Source organism: Neodiprion lecontei, chromosome 2 (genome assembly GCF_021901455.1).
Source record: "Neodiprion lecontei isolate iyNeoLeco1 chromosome 2, iyNeoLeco1.1, whole genome shotgun sequence".
In the NCBI taxonomy this organism is placed as follows: Eukaryota; Metazoa; Arthropoda; class Insecta; order Hymenoptera; family Diprionidae; genus Neodiprion; species Neodiprion lecontei.
The window spans coordinates 5,217,183-5,232,292 of NC_060261.1; the positions used below are offsets into that span (position 1 = coordinate 5,217,183).

The following is a 15,110-nucleotide window of genomic DNA, read 5'->3' on the forward strand; positions in this document are numbered from 1 at the left end:
AGATTTTGAGGCAGTCTAAGAAGGCGTCGCAACAGATACAACAGTTCAACGCAATGCAGCAGACGTCAGTTGTACCTGTGTCAGCATTATTCTGTACTACGTAAACCGTCTGCGGCGGAGGAACCTGGTTCTGCTGGTACTGATTCTGCACTGGATAGTACTGGTCGCCGGCACCTGACAGCGTCGGATAGATCGTACCCTGGTTCGTCGGGGGCGAATAGCGGGGGCTGACCACGGATTCGGGGGCAACTCCCGCGGGGGCCTTTGGGTACGGGGCCTCTGAGAGGGCCTCGAAAGTGGGAGCTCCGTTGGTAGGGTAGGGTGCCGGACCGGTAGGATACGGAGCCTGACCATTGACGGTGGAAGAGGTGCCGGGGTGATTTAGCCAGGCTTGGGAATCCTGCGTTACGACTGAGCTGTAAGGCGGCGGTTCCATGCTGGGTACTCCCGGATTGTACTGACCAAATTGGAGCAGGGGAGCCAAAGGGTTCGCCTGACTATCGTGATCCGACGTCGCGCCTACGTGTCCCTGCTGGAAGCGGCGGAGGATAATTCGTGTTTGTAACGTCAGGTGAAAGAGTCTTTCAAGATTCTGCCGGAGCTGTAATAATTTCGCTCACCTCTGTGGTCCTCAAGGCCTCTGTCTCTTTGCTAGACGCCATAGTGGTGCCGTTGAACCTTGACGGATCCATGATTGAATGCTGGGTGTGTGCAGGCGAATTATCTGCCACTGACGAGGGTGCAACAGGTGGTCAGGAAAATTGACAACCGATCAAGTTGCTTGGCTACGAGTTGTTAACTGAAAATATACGTTCATCAAAAACCGCAACGTTGAGTCGAATGGATTGTTATGATGATTGGATTGAATTGAGTAACACGAAAGACGGAAGCCTACGTGAAATCTAAGTAAGACCGACCGGCGCAAACGTACGAATGATATCGCATCTCGTATATGCTCCCGGAATACGAGATAAGTACGCGCGAAGCTCGAGCTGCTGTGGATAAAAGTCAAAGGGCTATGCGTCGGTGCCAACGTACTTATGTATGCATCGCTTATCTACACAAACAGTGTTGTTTTCCATCAAGAAGTCGAATAGGAAGGTAGAAAGAAGAGGACGGTGGAAGACGTAGTGAGGTAAAGAGACTGTAAAAGCGTAAAGGAAATTATCTAAATTCCCCACAAAATTTCTGTAGAGCGAGGTACAAATTTAGTTGATGATGCCAAGGTATTGCAGTGCAAGATTTAATTGGTAAACCAAAAACAGAAGAAATTTACCAATGGCAAATTTCAAATTCACCTTACCCTCACGACACGTTTTATCAATCGGCTACAGTTACACCCCGATTAGAATGTATTTCGGATCAGTATTTCACAAATTGCAACGCACCAGTGTTATCACGTCAATCTTCATCTCCGCGTTAAAGGGCTAATACGGAATCAAAATAAGAAAAAATCAATCCAGAATTTTCAGCGAGAATTAACGGACACTGTGCAACACTAAAAAAACGAACGATTATCTCCGTGAGACTAATCAGACCAGGCCTCACTAGGTCCGCTGTCGGAAAATTGCGTATCAACGCATAAGGACCATGTGCTCTGGCCGTCCGAACGAAACGTACAAGCAGTCTTGGATCAACCAGATCAATCGGCTCAATTGGCACGCGCATGCTCCGATTAGTTTTACTGTTATAACTCCAGACTTCTGGCGCCTAAAACTGACGCCATTGCCAGCCGACTTCCTTGCCTGGATCTCTGCTCTCTTCGGGCCGCCAAAAGCGTCTGTCTGGTAGGTTGTGATCAGATTTATAGGAAGACTTGATATCATTGCGCTCTTTTGCGGCTATCAGCTCTTCGTATTCGGAACAATAGATGAAAACGAATCGTCAAAAGGTGATAGAAAATTAATACAAGATGGCGCGAACATACCTGAAGATCGAATTAGTTTTTTTATTTACAGTAGTTTGCACCTGTTGGATGGTCGCCAAACGAAAAGATGGATTTCTGTCAACAAGAAAATGAAGAAAGAATTAAACAATAAAATTATTCAAAAGGCATATATGCAAATTCAACACGATATGATTATTCATTGAAGTAACTTTCCATTATCTACAATCTATCTCCTGTAACGTGATATGTATTCTGTGATGTAGAATTTATGAGTAACTACAATATTTATTATTCATACCTACATAGGTAAACGCTTCTGGATTGTGACGGAGTTTCGACCCATCATCACAATTAACCTATCAGCTCAACAATATCGACATATATACGTAGCTAGACGCTGATACGTTAACGGAATAGCGAGGTAGCTTATAATTATCCAAGATGATCGAATAATTGGCATTTACAAGGAGAGTGAAAGGCCCCCGGTATATACATGAGTAATTTAGCTGTATACCTAATCACAATTAAGGAGAGACTCCGGTGAAATTTTGATTATAGGTTTAAAATTGTCGTATAAGAAAATCCTTCCACCAATTTTCATATTATGGTAGTATAAGCTTTGAAAGAAAAATTTCGACCTCCAACGATGAAAGTGAATGCGCAAGGAATTCTTGGTAGCGGTAGGCTCAATCTCCTTCGGGAGGTTCCTTGCGCATAAATTGTCATCGCTGGAGGTTCACATTTTTTTTCAAAGTCTATACCGCCATAATTTAAAAACTGGTGGAAGGATTTCCCTTCACGAAGTTTTTTAATCAGTTCGGAATTCAAATATCTTTTTTTGGCCAAACCAAAAACAAATGTACAAGGTTCGGGTGATCATGCCATGGTATCGAAATGGAAAATAATTTAAGTCTATTGAATTCAAACGTGCGGTATCCTCTACAGTGACCGTCACAAAGTGTGTGCATCTTGACGCACAGCTATCATTGTGCCCGAATCTTATTCGTGAAAAGTTAGGTAGTTGGTCGCGTGAGTTTATCATCACTCCTTTATGGAGACGAGGATCGAAGAATACGTTGATTGGCAAACCGATCTCCTCTGGCGCGTTTCTCGTGCACTCGAAAACTTGCGAAAGCTCGGTGAAGCGAAAACTACCCTTGGGCAATTGCAATCACGGCTCGACGCGTTAACTTTAAATTGACTGAAGTTCCAAGGCATGCGCCAGAGAATCAATCAAATCAGAATCAAAGCAAACTTGGTGATCAACTCGATGCTATACAAAAAACTCTTGTATTTCGCGAAAATCTGTTATGAACCGTGCGAAGAACAATACATGAATGGGAAGTAGGCGCGATGCTCTAACGACTCGAATCGCTCGAGCCTGCGTTGGAACCAATTGCTCCAATCGCTGCAGCATTCCAATTATCCGCGACTATTACAGGAGAATCAAAACGGCTACCGCGCATCGAATTGCCACTTTCTCAGGACATTATTCAGATTCGTAGTCTCTCCACGACCTCTTTACGTCAATAGTTGGCGAAAATCCGCACCTTTTGGAAGTGGAAAAATACAAACAGACTTCTGGGCGATTCTCATCTCGCGACACTTTTACGCGATTGCTCGCTCGCGTTCCGAATAAATGTTCCTCGACAATTAAGAGCAATACTTTATGGGAATACAGCAATAATTTTTTAGCTCTCGGTGCGTTTTAAGTTCTCGACAGTTCCGTGGATCATCGGAATCGCGTCAACGTGCACGTGGCACAGGTAAGCAACCACGTAGCTCAGTCTGAACCTATCAAACGATCCGTAGTTTTTCTCACCGTAGTTCAAGTGATCGCCTGTAATCTGGAAACTGGAGAAACAATCATCGACCGTGAAATATTCGATCAAATATCCAAAAGCTCCTTCATCGCGGAATCGCTAGTGCAGCAATTGCGTTTACAGCGACACCAGGCGACGATACCAATTATCAGCGCCAGAGCTCAACAATCGGCAGTGATTCGTGACATCGAGATATTACAATTGCAATATAAAATATGATGGAATAATAAAATTGGATAGAAGCGCTCGTCATCACATCGTTCCTACCATCGTTTCGACTGCTCGTCGACGACTGACATCGTCTTCGAAAACTCAGTTTCGATGAACCTGAAACTAGCAGCCAAAATTAGCAGCCTAACGGGACAAACTTTTTGGAAAACACAAAATACAATTCAGTTTTATCCTCATAATTGTATAATACGGTAATGTATGGTCTCGTTAGGGTTCCATACCTCGATTTTGGCGTGAGTCGTCAACTCGTTTATGATGAAGGTAAGCAATAGCCACTTGCAAGTAACGTCATTGTCGTCTAAACGTATGTGGACAACATCCTGTTAGGAGCGAAGGACGTTCATTAAATTCGCGAAAAATGAGTGACCTCAATTAATTGCTCAAAGTGGGCAGCTTCCAACACTTAAAGTGGATTTCATTCCACCCGGAAGCTCTTGTTGATATTTCTCAAAACAAACAAGAAACCGCGATGTATCTAAATACTGATGACAATCCATTTTACGGACTCTTGGTACCGCGTGGAGACCATCCATCGATGGTTTTCCCTCAAGTTTATCAAACTTGAAGCAATTTCACGACAGTCATTGGACAAGCTACTGTAACGTTCGAACAATTCACGACTGTCCTAATGCAAGTAGAAGCAACGCGGAACTCTCGACTTGTTTGCCTAATCTCGGAGAATCCAAGAGATCCGAGTGCTTTGACTCCAGATTTCCTTGTCGGCTCGGCTCTAAACACAATCCTCGAGCCGTCTCTCGCAGACTTAGCGTTTCAACGTCTGTCGCATTAGCAACATTTGCGCTAAATGCTGAGACATTTTTGGAAACGCTGGGGCACGAAGTATCTCCAGTTCTACCAGAACCTCTGAAAATGGCAGTTGCAGCATTTATTGTGGCACAATGGCAGATGCGGATCCATTGTCCTCGTGAAGAACGAAAATCCACCTCCATGTATGTCGCCTCTCGTAAAATTTATAGAAGTGTATCCGGGAACCAACGGTCTTATTTGGGTTGTGACCGTTAAAACAAACTCCTCAGTGCTCACAAAACCGATTGTTAAATTGTGTGTACTCCCACTGGTCTCTCAAAAATAGTAACTCTAAGAATTCAATCGCGAATGGCGGGAGGCAAATTTTAATTTGGCGTGGTGAAGTCGTGACTGTTTGAGTTAAACTATCGTCTCGAACTCGTTATATTTTCATTTCATTCGCTAAGATCATATCTGTGTATAATCTATGTATTCACTCGATTTATCGAGCCAGTTATTGTACTGATCTCTCGCGTTACAGTTCCTATTGCTTTCTTAAACGAAGTTTGTCGAATTATTGTGTCAATAATTATCAGCTATCATTGATTACCGTCCCGCTGACTCACGCCAGTCATTTATCGCTGATTCGTAGTTCCCACGTCGATCCGCTATTATCAACTATCTCTCTAAACACACTTATATGTAACACATACACAAAATCTGAGCAATCATGTCGTCTATCAGGATAATATTTAATTACTATAAAGAATGCAAAACACATTAATGTAAATTTATCATGTTTTGATTATTCAGTGAAGTAACTCTCCATTACCTACAATCTATCCGCTATAACTTAATATGTATTCTATGAAGTAGAATGTATGAGTTAAATGTATGGGTACAATATTTATACCTGTATAGGTAGGGATATTCTGTAATGTGACTGAGTTTCGGCCCATGATCGCAAGATATAAATTTAAAATCTTCATCCCATATTATACGTAGATTCCTGAACATACGCTCACGGTAAAACAATAATAATATTAGTAGTGTTAATATATGCATCGGGTAATCATATATGATAGATTATACATGTATAGAATATTTAAAAGTATGTAATAATGTAATATAGTTTTCCCCTCTCGCATGTACGTTAATTTGACATATCATAGTGACGACGTCTTTTTCCACAGTCATGTAGCCATAAGCTTTAATGGTAAACGATTGTAGCTAATTGTGGTTCTTAAAAAAAAAAAAAAAAATAATTCCGGTCATGTCATACCAGATACTGCAGAATAATGAACTGCCCGAATAAAGCTTCTAAGTTTAAACGCGGTACAAGAGTATTTATACGGTTAATTCTATTCAGTCTCAAATCAATTTTAAATCTTCTCATGGATTTGTCGTGTTGTAGGTACAGACAATCACATATTCACCTACGATAGCGGTCAAGGGATAAATTTGAGCAGCTTTGCTGCGAAATACTTTCAAAGGCACACAATTCCGTCGCGCATATTGGCAACGTTATGTTTCCGCAGAATTGGCACCGAATTCACAGTTTTGCCATATATATATGCACACAAAATTTAACGGCCCAACATTTCCGTTAATCAGAGTTTACCAAGTTCATCAAGTCTTCTTCGAAGCGTTGACCGGGGTTAAAGTATCTTCTTGATATCTTCTAGTCATCTGTGAAATCAAATCTCCTAATATAATGGAAATATAATAAATGATCCAGTTACGGAATGGCACTATAAATTATTTCAAAAAGAAGAAAAGGATTCTAGAAGATCCGAAAGTTATTTCTGATTATAAAATCCTAACACAGACTTTTGTTCGCTTTATATTCTAAAATGGATGTTCATATGTAAAAGTGCTGTACATTTGGTTTCGATTAGGCCTCGCAATTGAAGTGTTCGGTGGTTGATCAAGGCTTTTTGTACAATTTTTACAAACCGAATAATATTCCACTTTCAGTCATAAATGATGGCAAGTGTGCTAGCAGCGTGGGCTGAAATGTGCAAATGAAGAAACGAAGAGAAAAATTTGCCATTACATTTTGTATGAAGATCTTACAGAAACGTAGATGTTGTACCTGTATCTAAAATATATTACAACGCGCAGTGTTCATCATAGGAGGTTTCTCGCAATAAAAAACGGGCATACGAAGACTGTGAAACATATTAACTTGATCGTGACGGATTCACACCACGGGCCAAGCTGTTTCCGTATCACTACCGCTGCAATAAATTACAAACGAACATTAATTCACCCGCGCTTTAGACCATACTATTGTACCATATAAGAATCCGCAAAGCTTACACGCTTGAACCAATCTATAGAGTAACGTATTTAATAACGAAAAAGTTAGAATCGAAGCGGAACTGAATTTTGATTTTCATCGTTGCAATTCAGAAACGATTCGCAATAAATGGTTATTGCAAAAATGGTTACTAATTGAATTGCTTGAAACTGATTAGCCGGCTGTAAAACCTGTCGGCATTCGGTTACATGATCGAAAAAAATCGGTCATTTCTTTCGTCCACTAAAATGCTAATACGTTGACGGAAAAATGAGGTAGATTATGATTATCGACGAGTGACTATACATTCGTCGTTTGTGAGGAGAGTGGAAAATCCCCAGTAGACGCATTAGTGGTTTCGCTGCTACACCTAACGACATTTAAGGAAGCTAAGCCGAATATATTAAATATAATATGTATTACTAGTCGGTCGAAATGCAGATTTTGAGGCACTCGCATAAGCAGTAGCAACTGGCCAAACAACAGGCCAGCATAGCGCAGTCGTCATCAGTTGTACTTGTGTCAGCGTTCTTCTGTACTACGTAAACCGTCTGCGGCGGAGGCACCTGGTTCTGCTGGTAAGGATTCTGTACCGGATAGTACTGGCCGCCGGCACCTGACTGCGTCGGATAGATCATCCCCTGGTTATTCAGGGGTTCGTACCCCGCGGGCTGGTATCCCGACGTCGCTGACTTCGGTTCCGTTGTCAGGGGATTCGTAAAGCCGATTTGTCCCCCAGTCGTCGTGATGGGCGTCGGCATCGGCATCGCGGCTACGGGATACGGCGCTTGGCTGGCGGGTCCAGGCGTGAACGTTGGCTGACTGGTGATCCCGGATACCGCTGGATAGGGTGAGCTGACCACGGGGGCTGTTGGGTACGGGGCCTTCGAGGGGACCTCGAAAGCGGGAGCTCCGTCGGTAGGGTAGGGTGCCGGACCGGTGGGATACGGAGCCTGACCATTGACGTTGGAAAAGGTGCCAGGGTGGTTATGCCAGGCTTGGGAATCCTGAGTCACGACTGAGCTGTAAGGCGGCGGTTCCATGCTGGGTACTCCCGGATTGTGCTGACCAAATTGGAGCAGGGAAGCCGAAGGATTCGTCTGGCTATCGTGGCCCGACGTGGCGCCTACGTGTCTCTGCTGGAAGCGGCGAAGGATAATTCGTGTTTGTAACGTCAGGTGAAAGAGTCTTTCAAGATTCTGCCGGAGCTGTAATAATTTCGCTCACCTCTGTGGTCCTCAAGGCCTCTGTCTCTTTGCTGGACGCCATAGTGGTGCCGTTGAACCTTGACGGATCCATGATTGAATGCTGGGTATGTGCAGGCGAATTAGCTGCCACTGACGAGGGTGCAACAGGTGGTCAGGAAAATTGACAACCGATCAAGTTGCTTGGCTACGAGTTGTTAACTGAAAATATACGTTCATCAAAAACCGCAACGTTGAGTCGAATGGATTGTTATGATGAATGGATTGAATTGAGTAACACGAAAGACGGAAGCCTACGTGAAATCTAAGTACGACCGACCGGCGCAAACGTACGAATGATATCGCATCTCGTATATGCTCCCGGAATACGAGATAAGTACGCGCGAAGCTCGAGCTGCTGTGGATAAAAGTCAAAGGGCTATGCGTCGGTGCCAACGTACTTATGTATGCATCGCTTATCTACACAAACAGTGTTGTTTTCCATCAAGAAGTCGAATAGGAAGGCAGAAAGAAGAGGACGGTGGGAGACGGAGTGAGGTAAGGAGACTGTAAAAGCGTAAAGGAAATTATCTAAATTCCCCACAAAATTTCTGTAGAGTGAGGTACAAATTCAGTTGATGATGCCAAGGTGTTGCAGTGCAAGATTTAATTGGTAAACCAAAAACAGAAGAAATTTACCAATGGCAAATTTCACATTCACTTTACCCTCACGACACGTTTTATCAATCGGCTACAGTTACACCTCGATTGGAATGTATTTCGGATCAACTTTTCACTAACTGCAAAGCGCCAGTGTTATCACGTCAACCTCTATCTCCGAGTTGGAAGGCTAACACGGAAAAAAATAAGAAAATATCAAACCACTATTATCGATGAAAGATAACGGACACTGTGCAGCACTAAAAAGAAACCACGGATTGTTCCTGTGAGAGTAATTAGGCCAGGCCTCACTAGCTCCGCGGTCGAGAAATTGCGTATCAACGCATATACACCACGTAATCGGGCACGCGCATGCGCCGAATAGTTATACTGTTATAACCACAGACTTCTGGCGCCCGAAAAGAGACGCCATTCCAAGCCGACTCCCTTGCCTATCTCTCCGCTTTCTTCCACCCGCCTCACCGTTTGTCGAGTAAGTCGCGGTAGGTCGAGCTACGAGCGATCTTACAACTCGAGAATCGCGTTGTTTTCCCAAATTCCGCGTACATCCCACGCGCGGGATGTTCGGAATATCCACCACGTACCTTTCGGCCGGTTCGCTTTCTCCCCAAGGCATTCGGCGCGGATGTCCCGAGCCCGAAATGCACCGAACGACCACCTTCGCCACCGACAAAAATAACACTACGCCTCTTCCTAGGCCGAACGCGCGCTGCAGACTTACGATAAATGCCTTCCTAGACCGACTGCACGGCCGGCATAAAGAGTAGGGGAAATGGGACGCTCGTTTCGTCGATCGCAGTGCCGAAGCCGCCGAGGGCACCGAAGGCATTTACGTTTTTCCTGCTGCTTTTCGGGGGGAAGGGGCTTGTTTTCATCCACCGAGGAGTGAGTCACCCACTGTATTACGGCCCTGCGCTTATGCCTAACGTCGGGCATCCCGGAATCCGAGAAAAGTATACTTTTCCCAAGTTTGTTCGTCCAGCGTGTTATTCCGAAAAAGTCTTCACGATCGTCGTTAATCAAAATGCTGCAGCCTTCAATGATGTCACGTTTTCGATGCCCAGTGCCACGAGATATTAATGACATTAATATTGTAATCAAATTGATGCTACTGAAGAGTATTTGATACATTTTAAACATTCACATCTTAAATTAATACAATAAATATCTTTACCTACCGTTAGAAATAGTCAACATAGTATTTGTAGCTGTGGTGTACTTTGTCTGTGCAATAATATTTCATACCATTTTGTCGAATTTTCGTTACTCAGCTTTTCGATAACGAGCCGAAAAATATTTGTAGTCCGGTAAACGACTCTCAGATAATTGCAAGGCCGGTTATACATTGCAGTGGAATAAAACTCGTCAATTATAACGATGAGTTTACTTTGGGATAGAGCGTTCTCGAATTTTCGAACACATGTGAGATAAGCTTTCCCTCTATTTTTAAATGTCGTTCGATAATTAGAAACAGAAAAATCTGCAGCTATTCTCCAACGCCCGGTAGACATAGATATGTTGGAAGATGGCTGGCTTTCAAATTCATATTATGCAAAGCCAATTTTTTTCATACTCTGTAAAATACGTAAATTTAAATTCGTAAAGTTTTTCTTTAGGTCAGGGCTTTTGAGAAGGGCCCCGAGGAAGGGTGCTCCGTCGGTAGGGTAGGGCGCCGGGATGGTGAAATACAGGGGCTGACTATTGCTGCCAAAAAACGAGCTGGGGTGATTTTTCCAAGCTTGGGTATCCTCGACTACGACCGACAAGCTGTAAGTCGATGTTCGGATTATACGAAATAGTAGAGAGAAGGTGAACCAAAGAGTTCAACTTGTATGAAGAAATCCAGAAATATAAAATGGGGCTCAATTCATGACGAGGACAGATGAATTTCGTTGAATGGAATTTAAAAAAAAATAAGAATCTATACTTGTACTGTCTGACTCGAACCTAAAACTAATACTACCAGAGATTTGGCCAGAATACAAGAGGATTACGTTGGAGTGAATTACACGAGGTAATGTCAAGTTTCAAAAAATCGTCAACTTTCAACAAATCGGAGCATTTAAGTTCCTAACCTTATTATCTTGAAGTGCTTGTCGTTAAATACCACAGCAAACAGTTCCTGCACGAAAATAAGTGTTTCCGAGTTTTACGATCAACGTTCTATATGTAATGTAAAGAACGGAATTCCAGTACTGGATTTAAGGTTTGGAAACAGCGAGGTGTGAGTTTCGAATCATGATACTCTATACCTTTAAATTTAGAATTTACTGAAATGCCGTTATCTGAGTGCATAAGTTCAGTTACTACAACGAAAATACAGACTAGGTTGGGTAATGATAATAAACTAAATAGCATGAAAACATTGTGGATTATCTACTATTATCGAAATAAACAAACGTAAATTGAAGGGGGCGGTCACTCTGTTGGGACTGGATAAGTCTGATTACTGATGCTTCGTCGATGACTAATACATCGTGCAGCTCGACAGGTCATCGCCCTTGATTACCGTCATTATAAGCACTCAGCTCGAGTGACAGTTGTCTCACACAATTCGTGTATTCTGTTGGGTGTCAAGTGTAGAAACGGAAATCCTTGGAACAATGAGTTACTCAATTCATTTTTGTGATCCGACTTTTATACATCGTTTTACTATGACAGCTTATGTAATCAATCTTGACATCAAATGTCGCTAATCAATTTATTACTTTAATAACTCAAATAAAATACACTTCAATAGCTGACCAATAGTCCTGTATACTGTTTATGAAATTATTTTTACTTTCATATCAATTCATATGTTCTAAGGAATTCGTTACTGAAATATTTTTCTTTACAGTATTTTTAAATCCCTTCATTAACGCTAATCTGTCTTTGTAACAAAAATCCCGGAAAATAGTGTCAGCGCAAATTTTAGCTCCTTATTTTGTTGTACCAACCTAATGAAATATTATGGTAACTTTTAGTATTTCCTCTGGTTACATAGCAATCGATGCAGTGAATTTTACTATTCACTACTTGTATCAGATGAAACAATGCGACAATGTGAAACAGTGAGTTGGATGAAAATATGCGATTCCGGTGGATAATCTTCACCTCGTTGTATTCGGAAGAAGAAAAGTCATATTTGAGAGAGAAAAAAAGTGTAACAAGTTGTTGATTGGTATACAATCCTTCAAAATTTGTGATAACTGATAAGTGAAAATCAATAAAAGTACACACATGTCTAATTGGGATATAATTTCACGCTGATAAAAATTAACACGAAAGACCACTTTTGACGTGCCCGTGTACCTATCAAACATAGGTTTTGTTCAATTTAACTTTTGACCGCAAAATAGTAATAATATTAAATATTCGCCGATTGTTATTGTGACCGCAGCAGCTTTCCTCCGTGAACGTTGTTGGCCTGCAAAGTGAGAAGCATGAAAAGCGCGCTGAGTGCTTTCAAGGTGATTTTCAGACAATTTTGGGATACGCGATATATAGGCCAAGGGCCATGGGAACGCCGATGCGCGCGCCTGTCGCTTTTCCCCCCTAGAACTTACCCTCTGCACGTTTTCTCCTGCGAAAGCCATGATATTGCCAACATGACGTAAGCATGTTAAAGCCTCCCGTATACGCGCTATCGCAGCTTAATCAATGAAAAAGCTTTTGCGCAGCTAATACCTTTTTCTCTCAGTGGTCCCTTACCGTGAAAACATTCAACCCCGAGGATGCAGCGAAGAACTCGCGAATATTTTCCCGCACAATTGCCAATTTATCTCACGGTATGACAGTCACCACATTCCGCGCGATTTACTCATCCGGAATACTTTGAATACTGGTAACCACCTGCAGGGTTGTTGAGTTTTCACAAGATACTTCAATTTAATATCCAACATTCATCAGAGAAGTCAATCCGTCTTGTTGTAATATTACGATAAAAAGCACTGCCAGTTTTGTAAAAACTGAATTTTTGAACCCTTTATTTTTCACTGATGATTCATACTTATTATGGGGATACAAAGTGGGCAGTATTATCTTTGTAGTATGGAATATTGAGTACTAGATCATATAAATTACAACCATGTCCAAGTCGAACATGAATAACAATATATTTATGAAAATTGAAGCTACCTTCTTATTTTCACGATCGAACTGCGTATCTGGGCAGGAAGCAGCTTGCCTCGATGATTTCGCGATTATTGGTTCAACATCATTATTAGTTTCCACCATTTCTCAGTCACAGTGAAGCGAAATATTGTTTGTCAACAGTTTTACTCATGGTGATCACTTCACATCTTCTGTCGCGGATGTCAAATCACTAAAACCCAAATACGCCGTACATCATTAACGATGAAAAGAAAAACCCCCCCAAATACGAACATGAATTTGGTTAGAGAGTAAATAACTTTGTTGGCACAATATTCATTTCACGTGGCATGTCAATATCTCCAAACACGTCCCGAATTCAAGGAGCATTCTTCTATCAGAGTTCAGTATTTATCGTTTTACAAAATGGTGCAATCGCCACAATCAGCATCATTTCCGCAACAATCGTCACCGCAACAACCGTCACCGCAACAATCATCTCCGCAACAATCATCCCCGCAACAATCGTCACCGCAACAACCGTCACCGCAACAATTATCTCCACAACAATCATCCCCGCAACAACAATCCCCGCAACAATGATCTTTGCAGCAACCATCATCGTAAGAGTTTCCACCGCCATGATATACGACGTGATGACAAGAGGGATCAGGAACCATGATCGGTAAATACTCGAATGCTTTCGGTTTATTGGGCTGGTTCTTCTTGGCTGCTTCGTCGTCAGTAGACTCGATTATGACCACATGCGGATTGGCCGATGGCGGTTCTCCCAACGCGAGGAGTGCCTCCTTGAATCCTGTCGTTGAGGTTTGCGGTTGCACGGTTATGGGAGCTGTGGGATCGACTTGGGGCTGCAATGTCTCAACCGACGGGATTCCCGGGACAGGTTGATTTTCAAGCAGGGTAGATGGTCCGATCTGATTTCTCCCCGCGATTTCATCTTGAGTCATGACCGCGCTGTAAGAAGGTGGATCCATGTCGTGGTGATCCACTGGGTTCAACAACTGCCGCGAAGGAGCAGAAGGACCAGACGACACGTTGCTGAGCTCTGAAGGATTGCCGCGTTCCTCGCTGGAGGGTAAGGATAACTGGAATCAACCCATCGACGATTACGCATTACATTCGGAATTCAGATGTGCGGATAATTTTTTACTCACCATGTCTTTCCACGACACTGCCGTGCTCGCGGTCGGCTTTGAAGGATTCATAGCCAGCGATGTGGTTGGTGGTGCAACAGGTGAAAATCACGATCGACGAATGCAGGCAAGCTTATTCATCTTTACCCATCAGCTGAAATGGAAAATAACACACATGCTTTCTCATTGTATTTGTAAAATTGGGGTTGTTATACAAAAGTCGACGGTAAAAAACTGGGCAAATTAATTCAAACCATGTATAATACCGTGATTCTATAGGCAAAATGAAAAAAGAACAGTCATCAATTTTAAAGTCAATCATCCGTATTTTAATTCAAAAAATTACAGCATCGCTCATTTTTCTCTTTAGCTTTTAAATTAACAGAAAATCGCTTCGCTGATTCAAAGAGGACAAAATTCGAGACGCTACGTTAACAAAAACATCAGATCAAAGTTTCTAAAATTCTATGAACTTCTCGATATTAGAGTTTTTGAGTTTTTTTTTCGTGAACGGACCAAGAAATGACATGAAATTATTTCACTGCGGTTTTACCAAAATAAATTACACTCGGCAAATTCACTCTGGTATCACCACAAATAAGTTTTTTTGAAAATAAAATATTTCCGCATTATTTAATTTCAGTAGGTTTCAAGTGTAATTTTAGTTACAAGTGCTCTTTACACCTTTTCGATTTCAGTATTATTCTATTGATATAGTCGAAAATTTTTATTACACTGATTTTTCGGTAGGACATTGGTACCCTTTTAATGCAATTACAGTGAAAATACAGTATAAAAAATTCTTAACTATACCATGAAATCTAAGTAAAATATAACTGTAACTTCAGTTCAATTTCAGTGGGACAAAATTCGCCAGAGTAACAAGCATAAAATGACACTTCTTACTCAAAATCACGTCAAACAGACCGACACCTAGGTAGATCTTCTATAAATATTAATTGTTCGTATAACATTAAACAAAGTAAAGAGACGAAACGAACAAATAAAGTGCGTCGGAGATTC

At 42.0% G+C, this 15,110-nt stretch overlaps 1 protein-coding gene across 8 annotated transcripts; it reads right to left on the reverse strand.

Moving 5' to 3' along the window:
* Positions 1 to 354: 354 nt before the first annotated feature.
* Positions 355 to 13,350, reverse strand: LOC107224702 (MAPK-interacting and spindle-stabilizing protein-like). 8 transcript variants are annotated; one of them, XR_006902626.1, is made up of 3 exons: positions 9,441 to 9,593; positions 8,219 to 8,397; positions 355 to 529 (listed from the first exon to the last, which is right to left on the reverse strand). XR_006902626.1 is itself a non-coding variant. In XM_046730354.1 (3 exons), exons 2-3 carry the CDS (start codon positions 8,288 to 8,290, stop codon positions 7,414 to 7,416), a joined length of 789 nt encoding a protein of 262 aa, XP_046586310.1. In that variant the 5' UTR covers positions 8,291 to 8,397; positions 12,976 to 13,350; the 3' UTR covers positions 5,476 to 7,413. The 8 variants fall into 8 exon arrangements, 6 of the variants coding, with proteins under 6 accessions (XP_046586310.1, XP_015520358.1, XP_015520356.1 ...); XR_006902625.1 differs by having other exon boundaries at positions 357 to 532; positions 9,441 to 9,592; XM_046730354.1 differs by lacking the exons at positions 355 to 529; positions 9,441 to 9,593 and adding exons at positions 5,476 to 8,130; positions 12,976 to 13,350.
* Between the last annotated feature and the right edge of the window lie 1,760 nt (positions 13,351 to 15,110).

Bases quoted from the DNA above. Each gene is read 5' to 3' on its own strand.
- LOC107224702 (XM_046730354.1), bottom strand. From the start codon at position 8,290: ATGGATCCGTCAAGGTTCAACGGCACCACTATGGCGTCCAGCAAAGAG. The intron at 8,131-8,218 runs GTGAGCGAAATT...CGCCGCTTCCAG, and splicing joins AGGCCTTGAGGACCACAGAG to CAGAGACACGTAGGCGCCAC.